General features: G+C 38.8%; 1 protein-coding gene across 2 annotated transcripts in view; it reads left to right on the top strand.

Annotated features, from left to right (window-relative positions):
• Positions 1-14554, top strand: part of CGRRF1 (cell growth regulator with ring finger domain 1) — a 30805-nt gene that overhangs the window by 4118 nt on the left and 12133 nt on the right. For both annotated transcript variants that reach the window (XM_060004535.1, XM_060004536.2), the window contains exon 2: positions 7836-7975. In XM_060004535.1, coding sequence (XP_059860518.1) covers positions 7836-7975 — 140 coding nt within the window. The remainder of the gene's footprint in view (positions 1-7835; positions 7976-14554) is intronic.

Below are 14554 nucleotides of genomic sequence, written 5' to 3'. Positions count from 1 at the left end.
ACCATTTGCTTCCTTTTCCTGGTCTACATTCCTGCAGCCCTGGCATCACCCTGGCAGTGACAGTAGGCCTGAGTAGCAGCAGTTTATTTTAGTTTACAGTTTTTCCTCATATCTAGAAACAGCCTTATTGCACTCCTTCAGAAATATGATCACCAGCTGGCCAGCACTCCTACTGGAAAAGTCTGGGTCCAGCTCTGGGGGATTCCTTCTCCCAGCTTCTAAACTGTAATAATCCCCACTCTTCCTTTTGTTTCCTTAGCCTTCGGAGGGATAACTGCTTCTTGCTAGGGTACCTCAGTGTCCCCTTGTTGGCTTTTCAGTCCTCCAGTACTTTAATAGTTCTGTATATTAAAATCTTTGTGTCGAAATAGCTGTCTCCTGCCAACCCTTCCTGATAAACTGACCTTGACTGTTTCTCATCTTACTTGTCGAATGCAGTAGGTTGTGTATGTGTGATGAGGTACAGATTCCTTCTTAGGGAAAGAATATAGCGTTATCTTGTATTTGCTTAGGGTACAAAATATATGACCCTTCTATTGGCAAGAAGTTTCTTGGAACAATCTAGAAGAAAACACAAAGCTCTTAGAAATGGCATTTCAAACCTTAATAGGGCCTTAAGATAACTTATTCTAACCCTTCTTTTTTACAATTAAAGGCACAGAATTTTAGAGATTGAGTAATTTACTCGAAGTCTGTTAGCACATCAGTTTGCCCAGAAACAGCCCTCCTCCTCTACCAAGGATTCCCCCAAGAATGTTTTTTATATCCTGATGCAATCTCAGTATCCAACTAGCCAAGTGAGGCCAACTTTGGGAGATTGCACAGGAGAGAAGCTTACCCCTCATCGCCGCCCCCGCCCAGATTAACAGCTGCCTGTGTGTTTTCTAATTGACTTTAGAACTCAAGGCTGAAGGGGTGATAAAAGTTGTTTACTGCTGAGCTTGACACTTTAGCCTCAAAGTAAATTTTTTTCAGGAGGGACTCGGTGAGACTCCAACAAGGAAAGGAGGTCAGTTCTTCTGATTCAGCTGCTGGGTGGAAGCTCAGGAAGTGTGTGCAGGGTAAGACAGTGTACAGGCAATATGAAAAAGTCTGGACAGAATTGGAAGTCCCCAGGTTACTGCTGTGCTGGAAGTTTAAGCAGTATGAACAAGTGCAACAAACACTTTAGAAATGGGAAAAAAACAGGATTATAGAAAATTCCAGGAGGATTAAGTATGAAATTTTAACAGTAAAGAGAATGGAAAATTCTCTTAATGGAAAAGAAAGGGGTGGGAGGCTGAGTTTATATAAAAGAGAAAGTAATGAATGTTAAGAAACGTTTATTTAGTTGGTATTCTATTGCTAACAGTTGCCAAAATGACTTTGAGTGGAAAAAGATAAAAATGGAATTTGATTGAAAAGAAAATTGCTCAGTTTTCTATTTTACTGTTTCTTCTAATGTCATATCAGCCATGATCTGATACACAGGGCATCAGTGTCTTTATTCACGCTTTTGACTAAAAATGTGAAAAAGGCCAGATGTAGGATGGTGGCCAGAAACACATCACAGAGTCTACTTACTAACATTTTATAGAACCATTTGGCAGCACCAATTATGGATTGCTCTTTAGACAGTCTCTAGCATTTAACCTTATTCCAAATCATTTCTGCATATTGGCTTTTGAGTAATACATTAAAGATAGAAATATTGGTCCACATCAAATACGTTTAAACTGTGAAAGTTGTGGGTTTTTGTGTAAAAGAGCAAGTTCACGATGGGTCAGGTATGTGAAAAGGTTTAGGGTTATTCTAGGCTGAAAGCTCAACGTGAGTCATCAGTGTGTCAGCTGACATGATCTTAGACTACATTAAGTGTGATGTTTAGGACAAGAGGTGTTGTCAGGCTGTGATGTCACTCTGCTACACAGTGAACTCTATCCCCCTCACCCCCTGTTTTCCCTTCAAAGCATGAGGATATCAAGGGAGCAAGGCTGGCAAAGTCAAATAAGGACCCAGAGCCTTGACTGAGTGCTGGCTGCACTAGCCATGCTTGGCTGACTCCTCTAAGAGGACAAGAATACAAAAATGTCTGAGATGGTAATTCAGAAGTGTAGCAGTGTTAGGCCATAATTCACATAAGGCAGTAATGAAAAGCCAAAGAGCAAAAACATTAACCTTAGAGGAAAAGGTTAATAACTTTTGTGTTAAAATTAAGAACCCTGTTCATCAAGAGATACCATTATGGGACTTCCCTGGTGGCGCAGTGCTTAAGAATCTGCCTGCCAATGCGGGGGACACGGGTTTGAGCCCTGGTCCGGGAAGATCCCACATGTCTCGGAGCAACTAAGCCCGTGTGCCACAACTACTGAGCCTATGCTCTAGAGCCTGCAAGCCACAACTACTGAGCCCTCGTGCCACAACTACTGAAGCCCGTGTGCCTAGAGCCCATGCTCTGAAGCAAAGAGAAGCCACTGCAACGAGAAGCCCGCGCACTGCAGCGAAGACCCAACACAGCCAAAAATAAATCACACAAAAAAAGCATTCTCCATTTATGTAAAAAAACAAACAAAAAACCAAAAACATACTATTATGTACGTGAAAAGGCAAAGTGTAGAAGAGCTGAACATATATCCAATAAAGGGCTTGTATTCAGAACATATAAAGAATTTTCTATAAATAAGAAAAATAGACCAGTAGAAAAACAGGGAAGGGATTTCAAAGGGCTTTCACAAAAGAGGATATCCAAGTAGCAATAAACATAAAAAGTGCTCAACCTCATTAATATTCAGGAAAGTAAAAATTAGAACCATAATGCAGTGCCACCACACACCTACCAGGATATCTAATAATGTTTTGACAAGGATATGGAGCAAGGGGAACCCTCATTCATTGCTGGTGGAGTGTAAATTGATACTACCACATAGAGCAGTTGTTAAGATTATCCACCAAAGTTGAAGAAGCACAGACCTTATGGCCGAGAAATTCCATTCCTAACGGAAGTGCATGTACATGTATGTGCATTGAGAGCCTCTTATGAAAATGTTCATATAAACATTATTCATTATGGCCGAGAATTTCCATTCCTAACAGAAATGCATATGAACAAAATGTTCATATAAACATTATTCATAATGGCCAAGATGTGAGGACAACTTAAATGTCCATTAAGAGTAGAATGAGTAAGCACATTATGGCATGTTTGTACAATAGAATACTATACAGCCACAAAAATGCTCTAAGTATAGATACAAGAATGAATCTTCAACGTAATGTGATAAAATAGGAAGTAAAAGTATACACAGCATGCTTCCACTTATATGAAAGTTCAAAAGCAGGTAAACTAAATTATAGTAATTGAAATCAGGATAGAGAAGGAAGGGGTAGTATGTGGGAGGTGACACAAGGAGACTTTCTGAGGATATTATTTTGGTTCTTAACCTGAATAACAATTATTTTGTTATTCAGAAAAGTACTTTGTGTACTTTTTTATATGTATGTTATCCTTCACAGTAAAAAGGTTATATAATATTAAAAGGTCAAAGATTGAGCAAGATTCATAACAACTTTAAAAGATGTTAAATCAAGGACCTTAGGATATTAGAAAATGTAGACCCAAGATTAAGCATGAGGCAGAGAAATTAAAAATCGAGAGAGGGCTTCCCTGGTGGCGCAGTGGTTGAGAGTCCGCCTGCCGATGCAGGGGACACGGGTTCATGCCCTGGTCCGGGAAGATCCCACATGCTGCGGAGTGGCTGGGCTCGTGAGCCGTGACTGCTGAGCCTGCGCGTCCGGAGCCTGTGATCTGCAACGGGAGAGGCCACAACAGTGAGAGGCCCGCATACCACAAAAAAAAATAAAAATCGAGAGAGGAATTTCTTTTAATAATAGATGTGCTTTGCCAACTGTTGATGTGATGCTGGGCCAAGCAGTATTGGATAAGCACGCTTAAAGAGAAGCAGCACTGCACATGTCAAATTATTTGTTTCACTCTGAGGTGTATCCAAAGCCACAGAGCAGATATGTTATATCCTCCTACAATATTGATTTTATGTAAGGATTTGGAGAAATAATATTTTTATATTAAAACCAAATATATTATGGAGTATAAAAAGCATTTTACAAAGGAATTTTATGCTCACGATGGACTGCTTCCAGAAATTTCCCCAAAGCCTTGCCTTTTGTGGTTTCTGGCTTCTGTACCTTAAAGCAGCAGTCCCCAACCTTTTTGGCACCAGGGACGGGTTTTGTGGAAGACAATTTTTCCACGGACGGGGAGGGGTGGGGTGATGGCTCAGGCGGTAATGTGAGCGATGGGGAGCGGCAGATGAAGCTTCTTTCGCTCACCCGCAGCTCACCTCCTGCTGTGCAGCCCAGTTCCTAACAGGCCTCTGACCGGTACCAGGGGTTGGGGACCCCTGCCTTAAAGGATTCTTTAATTGAAATTTTTAGGTACAACATTATAAAGTACCTGAAATACAGTACTTGAACCTACAGTAGAAATGAACACCATGAGCTCTAACTTCTAGCTTTTACTGCTGGTACTGTGGGTATAAAGAGTAAGGCAGTATGGGTAAAGAAAGAAAAGGGTGGGGAGAGGTAGGGAGAATTAAATAATGAGGAAAGGGCCAGGGAATATAATGAGGAGTATGCATAGAGTGGTGTTTTTTTCTTTGCTTTTTTTCACTCCAAGGGACGAAGGAAAGAAAGGGAAGGTGTTATGGCTGTAACAGGAAGGTTATATCTTGTGTCCTGCCACTCCGTATGCCTGACTTGACCTCTAAAGGGCACTGGGGCAATGGTGAGCAGTGGAGACAAAAGCTGTGGGGTAATTGATTCTGAGAATCAAAGAGGAGAAGTTACTGGATTTCTGTTTTCTCTCTTCCAACCCCTAAGTCCACTCCATCATCATCATCACTGTAAGCACTTACATAGTGCCAAGCCCTGTTATAGACATTTACAGGTGGGGAAACAGTTACATAGAGGTTGAGTGATTGCTTAAGGATACATGGCTATTAAGTATCTTGTTTCTGACTTTAGGAAGAAAGCAGTTTTTGATTAAGTATGATGTTAGCTATACTTTTTTTTTTTATTGCCTCTCTTTATCAGGTTGAGTAAGTTCTTTTTTTACATTCCTGGTTTGCCGACAGTTTTTATCAGGACTAGACATTGGATTTTAGCAAGCAGTTTTTCTGCATGTATTGAGAAGATTGTATGGTTTTTCTTTTTTAGTTTGTTAATGTGGTGAATTACATTACATTTTTAATGTAATGTTAAGCCAGCCTTGCATTCCCGAGATAAACTTTGCTGGGTCTCGACATATTTTTATATACTGTTGGATTTAATTTGCCAAAATTTTGTTAAGAATTTTTACATTTATGTTCCTGAGTGGTATTGTAATTTTCCTGTATTGTCTCTTCCCCTCAGCTGCAGACTTCAGTCACATGTATGTTAGCCTGCTTGAACTTGTCCCTCAGCTCACTGATGTTTTGTTCTTTTGTGCAGCCTTTTTTCCCTTTGTGTTTCATATTGGATACTTTCTGCTGCTATGTCTTCAAATTTACTAATCTTTTGTTCTGTAATATCTAACCTGCTGCTAATCCCATCCAGTGTATTTTTCACCCAAAACATTGTGTTTTTCATCTTCAGAAATGGATTGGGATCTTTTTTATATCATCCCTGTCTCTATATTATATGCTTGATCTTTACTTATTTTCTTGACATATGGAATATAGTTATAAAAATTATTTTGATATCCTTATTTACTAATTCTAGTATCTGTACCATTTCTCTGCTCATTATGGGTTATATTTTCCTGCTTCTTTGCATGCCTGTTAATTTTTTATTGGATGCTAAACATTGTGAATTTTACCTTATTGGGTGCTGGATGTTTTTGTATTCATACAAATATTCCTGAACTTTGTTTTGGGATTCAGTTAACTTACCTGGAATGCTTTGATCTGTTAGAGGCTTGCTTTTCAGTTTTTTAAAGCAGGAACAGAACAGGCTTATCCAACTGTTCTATAAAATTAAAATCATTTAGAGTGAAATTTTATTTCATTTGTTAATTTTATTGGCTTTCTCTTAGCATTAGATTTATTCATGTGTTTTGAAATTTTAGTTTGCAACCTAAATTTTAGTGGAAGTCCCCTGCCCCCCTCCTTTGTCCTCATCCTTGCTTGTTTAACCAGATTTCTAGACCCCCTCATCAGGGAGTAGGTCTTGTAATGAAAGTTCTGTCCCATATTGATATAAGCCTAACCCAGCTCCTGGAGTCAAGTTGTGAACCTGGCTCTGGCCCTTGTCTTGAGTGGACAACCTGTAAGCCCTCTTACCGTGTGAAGGCTTAGTTGCCACTGCCTGCTGCCAGACTCAGAACCCATCAAACCATGGCATCTGCCTGACTCATTACTTTGTATTTCTTTTCCTTTTCAGATCCGTAAAGATTTGTCTTTTAACCCAGCTGTCTCTTTTTTATTACAATTTATTATTAAAATTTTCAAACATACAGAAAACTTAAAAGAATTACATAGTGAACACACATATGCCCATCACTTAAGTTCTACAATCAACATTTCACTATAATGTCTTCATTACATATCTGTCCATCCATCTGTTCCTCTATCTACCCATCAATCCATGTTAATTTCTTGATTACTTCAAAGTAAGTTATACTCTTTATCCATTAAGTACTAAAGCATTGCATATTTTTAGCTAGAGTTGAATATTTGTTTTTCTTTGTATTTTTCTTTTGAAGTAAGATTTATATACAGTGAAATGTACAAATCTTAAGTGTTACCAACATATCGTCTATACAACTCAAACCTCAGTCAAGGTAAGAGCATTACCATCACCAGAGAAAGTTTCTTTGTGCCCTTTCCCAGTCAGTCCATACTCCTGCACCCCTAGAAGAACCATTGTTCTGTATTTTATTTCTACCATAAATTAGTTCTGCTTGCTCTAGAATTTCCTATTGTGGAGTCATAGAGCATGTACTCTTTTATGTAAGGCTTCTTTTGCACAGTATGTTGTTTTTGAGATTTAGCCATGTGGTTGTGGTAATAATTTACTCCTTCTCATTGCTGAGCAGTACTATTGCTTTGTTTAAACACACCTGCTGTTTGTTTACTCATTTCAGTGCGGTCCTTCTGATTTCTCTTTTTATTTTTTTTTCATCTATCACTGCTAAGTGTGTGGAGAGAAAAGAGTGCATTAAAGTATGAATCTAACTGTGCTATCTTAACCTAAAGTCCCCTGGTTTAACTAATGTGTTTTCATTTTAAGTTGTTTTGTTTAAACTGAGTAAACTCAGCTGCTTTCTACTTTTATAAGGAATTGAGTTTATCCCTTCCGTTTTCCCTCTAAGTCTGTTCATTATCACATTTTTACATGAAATTTAAAAGTAGAGAATATGTTATATTAATGAAGGGCTATATTTGGTGTTTAAAAGTTCTCTTGTCCCATAAATAATATCAAGTAGTCTGCACATTAAATATGTATTTGCTTTTCATTTCATTTAAAAAATTCAATAATTCTATCTTTTTGCTACCATGTTAGGTTCATTTTATCTATAATCATGGCACTCCTTTGTAATCAACAATAATTAACAGTAGAACTCTCTGTTTTCAAGAGTATGTTGATTCAGCCAGCCAAACAATATATTGCAATTCTATGGGGCCTCTAATATCTTTTAGTTTTGGATTAATTCTGCAATATAATATAAAACTTTGAGTAACTGAATCTATTTTTCTGATACTTACGTTAAGAGGAATAACTAATAAAGCACAGCATTCTTTACATATAAAGTTTCAATATTTATTAAAATTATGTCTTATTTTATTTTTACCTTTCTTCAGGTTTGGTTGGGATGTTCCAGTAATTCTGAGAAATTCGGAAGAGACCCAGTTCAACACAAGAGTTTTCAAAAAGCAAATGAGACAAGTCAAGAATCCTTTTGGCTTAGAGATCACCAGTCCATCTTCAGCTTCAATTACAAGTTGGTGGCTATTTTCCAAAGATTTTTCTCTCTTTCTATAGCCTTTTAATTAGCCCTTTAATTTTCTTTCTCTACTGCTTAGCCCTTTAATTTTCTTTCTCTACTGCTTTCTCTTCCTCAGACTTAACAAACATTTATTGAGCCCCTATTCTGTTCCAGGAGCTATGCTACATACCAGAGATACAAAGACTAATAATACACAAACCTTGCTCCTAAGGAGCGTATCAACTAGTAAATAGAGGCATTTGTATGAGAAAAATAAAGTATCACAGGTGTTAATAAGAGAAGTCTGTTAGGACACTGTGCCATTTTCATTGTTCTTCAGTGCAGTGAGAAAAGTAAGGCAGTGTAGTATAAGTATAGCTAATGTAAGGTTGCTACCCTTCTGAAGAACAGCCATCTTTTCATCTGAAATTATGGTATTTTGGTATTAAATGGTAATAATAAATGGTGGTTGTTTATTTCTGTACTTGGGGAAATAAATTGTCTGCAAGATCATCTAGGAACCACTGGAGTAAAAGAAAGAAGGAAAAGGGTTAAGTTTGGGGAAGCATATACAGGAAAAGCTTCGTAAAGAGGAGAGTGCTGTGTGTGTGTCTCCCTCTGTCTTATTTTTCTCACCCCCCCCCCTTTTTTTTTTTTGATGAGTAGAGTTTTGAGATAAGTAGGTGTTTATCTTTGGGGATTGGGAGAAATTCTAGGTAGAGAGAGAAGCACGAGCACAGCAATGAGATATAAACAGAATAATACATTAGAGAAACAATAAGTAGTTTGTTATGTATAAAACATAGGGTGGGACAGGTAAGAGAGAATAGTCAAGGCAAATTCAAGTTCTTTGCGTGGGTCCTCCATAGACAGATCCTATCGCCAAGGTAAGGAGTGCAGGAGGAGCAACAGGTTTTGGAAGAAAGGTAATGAATTCAGTTTTGAAATTGTGACTTTGAAATGCTTCTGTGACAGTTAAGTAGAGATATAGAGTAGGCAGTTCTCCACACAGTTCTGTAGCTCTACAAGAATTTCTGGGCTAAGACCCTATCATTTTTCACACTTGCTCACATTTCTGGTACCTTCTAAACAAACAACCCCAAACTTCTTCAACTTGTCATCTTATTCTAGCGACTGTCCTCTTTCTCTTCCTCCCTTTGCAGCCAAGCTTCTTAAAAGTGGTTTGCATTTGCCTTCTCCTCTTAGCTCGTTCCCTTTTACGCCTCAGATGATTGCGGTCTGATTTTTGGCTGTATCCCTGTACTGAGATGGCCTTCTCCAAGGTCACTAATTACTGCTTCAGCCCTCACCTCTGGTCCTCCCCAGTCGTAAAATCCAGGGGACGCATTTCTGGCCTGAGTTAGTGCTCTCTCTGCAGTGTTTAGCAGAGTTGGCCAGGCCTTCCTTCTTGACATCCTCTCCCTTGGCACCTGTGACCTTCTTGTCTAGTCATCTTCCAGCCTCTAACTTCTAGAATCAGTTGTCATCAGTGTACATAGTCAACAGGGATTATCAACCTTAAGTAAATCTTTTTTTTAATTAATTAATTCATTTATTTGTTTTTTATTTTTGGCTGCGTTGGGTCTTCATTGCTGTGAGGGGCCTTTCTCTAGTTGCAGTGAGCGGGGGCTACTCTTCGTTGTGGTGCGCGGGCTTCTCATTGCTGTGGCTTCTCTTGCTGTGGAGCATGGGCTCTAGGCGTGCAGGCTTCAGAGTTGTGACATGCGGACTCAGTAGTTGTGGCTCATGTGCTGTAGAGCGCAGGCTCAGTAGTTGTGGCACATGGGCTTAGTTGCTCCACGGCATATGGGATCTTCCCACACCAGGGCTTGAACCCGTGTCCCCTGCATTGGCAGGCGGATTCTTAACCACTGTGCCACGAGGGAAGTCCAACCTTAAGTAAATCTTGATTTACGTTGAAAAAGTAAAAATTTCTTTTTCCTATTCCTTACCTATAAATATTGTATGATTACCCTATGACTTAAAGGAAACTAAGGACCTCTTTTCCCCCTCATGGTGGATAAGCAGTTCATTCTGACATTTTGCACTTAGGAATAACAAATTTCAAGATAGGACAGAGAAAACTAACTTGTTTAGAAAACATGCCTGATTAAGATGTGCAGAACTGTGGTGGTTTCCTGATCGCTAACCTCTATGGACATGTATTAGACCTGCTATAATGTCACATCTGGCTTTTGAGCAGGACTGCCAATAAAAAAAAATCCACCAGCACAAAGCTGTCCTTCCTGCAGCACAGTTCCACAAGCCTGGAAACACTGAAAAAGAAGAACTGTTACATCATGAGCAAACAAATACAGGACACTTGTGAGCTAGAATGTGTGAGGAAATTCATCAGTCTGTCTTTCATGCAGAAAAAGTCTCAAATAGAGCCCACCCTGTAAATGTTAGAAGCAAATGAAAAGATACCCAGTAAGTAGAAGACCTCTCTGCTATGTCCAACACACTAGATGCTAACAGTAGCATTAGTGAAGTACGTGAAAAAAATTTTAAGTGTGCAGACTTGTAGCATGCTTACTGAAGTATTTTAATTTTTCAAATACTAATGCATATCATTCTTTTTTAAAAAATTTGTTCATTTTATTGATTTATTTTTGGCTGTGTTGGGTCTTCGTTGCTGCACACGGGCTTTCTCTCGTTGCGGCGAGCGGGGGCTACTCTTTGTTGTGGTGCGCGGGCTTCTCGTTGTGGTGGCTTCTCTTGTTGCGGAGCACGGGCTCTAAGCGTGAGGGCTTCAGTAGTTGCAGCACACAGGCTCAGTAGTTGTGGCTTGTGGCTTAGTTGCTCCACGGCATGTGGGATCTTCCCAGACCAGGGATTGAACCCGTGTCCCCTGCATTGGCAGGCGGATTCTTAACCACTACGCCACCATGGAAGTCCCTCTTTTTTTAATTGAAGTATAGTTGATTTAACATGTTGTATTAATTACTGCTGTACAGCAAGGTGATTCAGTTATACATATATATACATTTTTAAAAATATTTGTTTCCATTATGGTTTATCATAGGATATTGAATATAGTTCTCTGTGCACAGTAGGTTTATCCATTCTATGTATAAAAGCATACATCTGCTAACTGCAACCTCCCACTCCATCCCTCCCCCAACCCCGTCCCACTTGGCAATCACCAGTCTGTTCTCTATGTCCGTGATTCTGTTTCTGTTTCATTGATAGGTTCATTTGTGTCGTATTTTAGATTCCACATATAAGTGATATTATGTGGTATTTGTCTTTCTCTTTCTGACTTACTTTACTTAGTATCATAATCTCTAGGTCCATCCATGTTGCTGCAAGTGGCATTATTTCATTCTTTTTTATGGCTGAGTAGTATTCCATCCTATATCTATACATCCTCGTTATCCATTCATCTGTTGATGGACATTTAGGTTGTTTCCATGTCTTAGCTATTGTGAATAGTGCTGCTGTGAACATAAGGGTACATGTATCTTTTTGAATTATAGGTTTGTCTGGATATATGCCCAGGAGTGGGATTGCTGGATCATATGGTAATTCTGTTTTTAGTTTTCTGAGGAGCGTCCATACTGTTTTCCATGGTGCTTGCAGCAACTTACATTCCCACCAACAGTGTAAGAGGGTTCCCTTTTCTCCACACCCTCTCTAGCATTTGTTATTTGTAGACTTTTTAATGATGCCCATTCTGACTGGTGTGAGGTGGTACCTCATTGTAGTTTTGCAATGCATGTCATTCTTTATCTATGTTCTGTGGGGAAATAAGAAGAATGTTTTGCTGGGAATTATACTCAGTAGAATAAAATTCATTTGTTTAAACTGTGGAATGGCGGATGTTATTGAAGGTGTCTAACCAGAACATTGAAATAATATTCTGAGCAATAATTGTGAGATTGTAAGAGGTTATTTCATTTGATGTGTAGATAGGTAGTTTAAAAATGCAAGTCTTTATTTTCACTGCTGTACCTAAGATGCCTGGCACATAGAGGAGGAAGGGTGAACATCTGGAGACCTGATTTACTTGAAAAAAAGCAGAGAATCAGTTTTAATCTTAGTTGTTTAGCTCTGTTTACTAGGCGCGGGTTGTTGGGATTGCTTTGTTGTTATTTAATATATGTGGGTTTATGATGCTTCCATGTCCCCAGGGTAGAAGCTTTAATGACATTAAAAGTAAGTACTCAGGGACTTCCCTGTTGGCTCAGTGGTTAAGAAGAGTCCACCTGCCATTAGCCTGACGCTTGGTGTTTTTCTTTGTTTATAATTGAGTAATTAAGAGACTGAGAAGCTGAGCAGAAAACAGTAGCTGAGAGGCTGTGAAGTTGAACAGAGCTTTTGAAATTTCTTAGGACAGGTGGAACCAAAATACTGAGTCCCATTCTTCCAAAGAATAGAGAATTTGACAAGTATCAGATGATTTGTGTTAGGGATTTCTGAAGAACTATACTTCAGGAATAATGATAAAAAAGAGCTTTACACAAACACACACACACACACACACACCCCATTAATTACAGAAGGAAAGCTGAGAGAGAATGTTGTAAAAGTAATACAATAACCAAGAATTTTCTAAAACAGATAAAGGGTCTGATGCCACAGACTCAAGAAACACTGCAAACCCCAAGTAGAATAAATACAAAGAAAATCATTATAAGCACATCATAATAAAACTACTGAAAAACAAAAACAAAACAACAAAAAGAAAAAAAAAGACCTGCCAATGCAGGGGACACAGGTTCGAGCCCTGGTCTGGGAAGATCTAACGTGGCGCAGAGCACCTAAGCCTGTGCGCCACAACTACTGAGCCTGTGCTCTAGAGCCCACGAGCCACAACTACTGAGCCCATGTGCCACAACTACTGAAGCCCACATGCCTGGAGCCCATGCTCTGCAACAAGAGAAGCCACCACAGTGAGAAGCCCGCGCACCGCAATGAAGACTAGCCCCCGCTCACCGCAACTAGAGAAAGCCTGTGCACAGCAACAAATACCCCACACAGCCAAATAAATAAATAAAATAAATAAATTTATTTTTTAAAAAAAGTAAGTACTCAGGGTATATTAGTTGAGTTGAATTGACTTAAAGGGAACTAAGGACCTTTTTTCCCCCAGTGGTAGATAAGGGGTTCATTCTGACATTTTACACTTAGGAAGAACAAATTTCAAGATAGGACAGAGAAAACTAACTTGTTTAGAAAACATTCCTGATTAAAATGTGCAGAACCATGGTGGTTCAGGAATTCTGCTGTCCTTTTGTAAACAGCTCCCTGTGCAAGATGACACACATAGCATTTTTGGAGGAATTTGTGAACCTCTCTTCCCTACAACCTAAAATTTTCAGCTCCCAGTACTCCCTCCGGTTTTATTATCCTCATGCATTATCTCCTTGTATATAGTTCTTCTTTCTCAGGGCGGCTTCTTCAAGGTTTGTGGCTTTTCTGCCCTAGGGTTTCTCCTTTTTTAACGGCTCAACTCATTTGACTGTAGTCCTTTTTTTTTTCCAGTTTTTTGCAAGGCTATCTCTTGTGCTGTGCTTTACTTGGCTGTTACAGCTAGGCACATAAGGGCAGGTTGAGAGAAGTCACATCCATGCTGCCTCACCTAATTTGGCTTCTGAATTTTCTGGTTTATGGCTGTGTCCCAGTATTGTTAATGATCTGTTATTGATCTGTTAGATCAACAGATCTAAGATGCTGTTGTGTCCATACTGAATTATAGAAGATTAAGAAAATGTAAGAATGGGAATTCTATTTGCAGAGAAGTGGGAAGAACTAAAGGGAGACATTCTCTTGTCAGTCTGTTAATGGAAAAGTTTATGAAAGATTGTAGGGAGTAGAATTTTATAGATTCTGTAGTTCTTTTTGTTAACTTATTAATTTCAGAGACATATTATGTTAAAGTATGAGTAATATCCAGTGGTGAGTAGACTCTGACACTCCCTATTGTAGTCAGATGTACAGAGTATGTACACAAGTCTTGTATGCAGCTCTGAACCGCTGGAACTCTGATTCTTTTTACAAAGCAAACACACTGGGTAGGTTTCTATGTTCTGTAAGTTGAGTTTTTATATATTTTTTTTAACGTTTATCCTTCCATTGTTCTTTTTTTAGTGTAAGTAAACCCATATATATAGATATTCTCTCCTGTGAGATAAACAGTAACATACTATATATACTTCCCTTCACCTTGTTTTTTTCATGTAACAATATATTCTGAAGATTGTTCCACGATAGTACATGCAGATATTTTGATATGGCTCAATTCTTTTTTAAAAGTTACAGTACTTCATTATAAAGTATTCTAGAATGGCCATCATCAAAAAATCTACAAACAGTAAATGCTGGAGAGGGTGTGGAGAAAAGGGAACACTCTTGCACTGTTGGTGGGAATGTAAATTGATACAGCCACTATGGAGAACAGTACGGAGGTTCCTTAAAAAACTAAAAATAGGACTACCATATGATGCAGCAATCCCACTACTGGGCATATACCCTGAGAAAACCACAATTCAAAAAGAGTCATTTACCACAAAGTTCATTGCAGCACTATTTACAGTAGCCAGGACATGGAAGTAACCTAAGCGTCCATCGACAGATGAATGGATGAAGAAG

Source organism: Delphinus delphis, chromosome 2 (assembly GCF_949987515.2).
Source record: "Delphinus delphis chromosome 2, mDelDel1.2, whole genome shotgun sequence".
NCBI classification, from domain to species: domain Eukaryota; kingdom Metazoa; phylum Chordata; class Mammalia; order Artiodactyla; family Delphinidae; genus Delphinus; species Delphinus delphis.
Note: the sequence above shows the minus strand (reverse complement) of the source record. Positions and strands in the feature narration are given on the sequence as shown.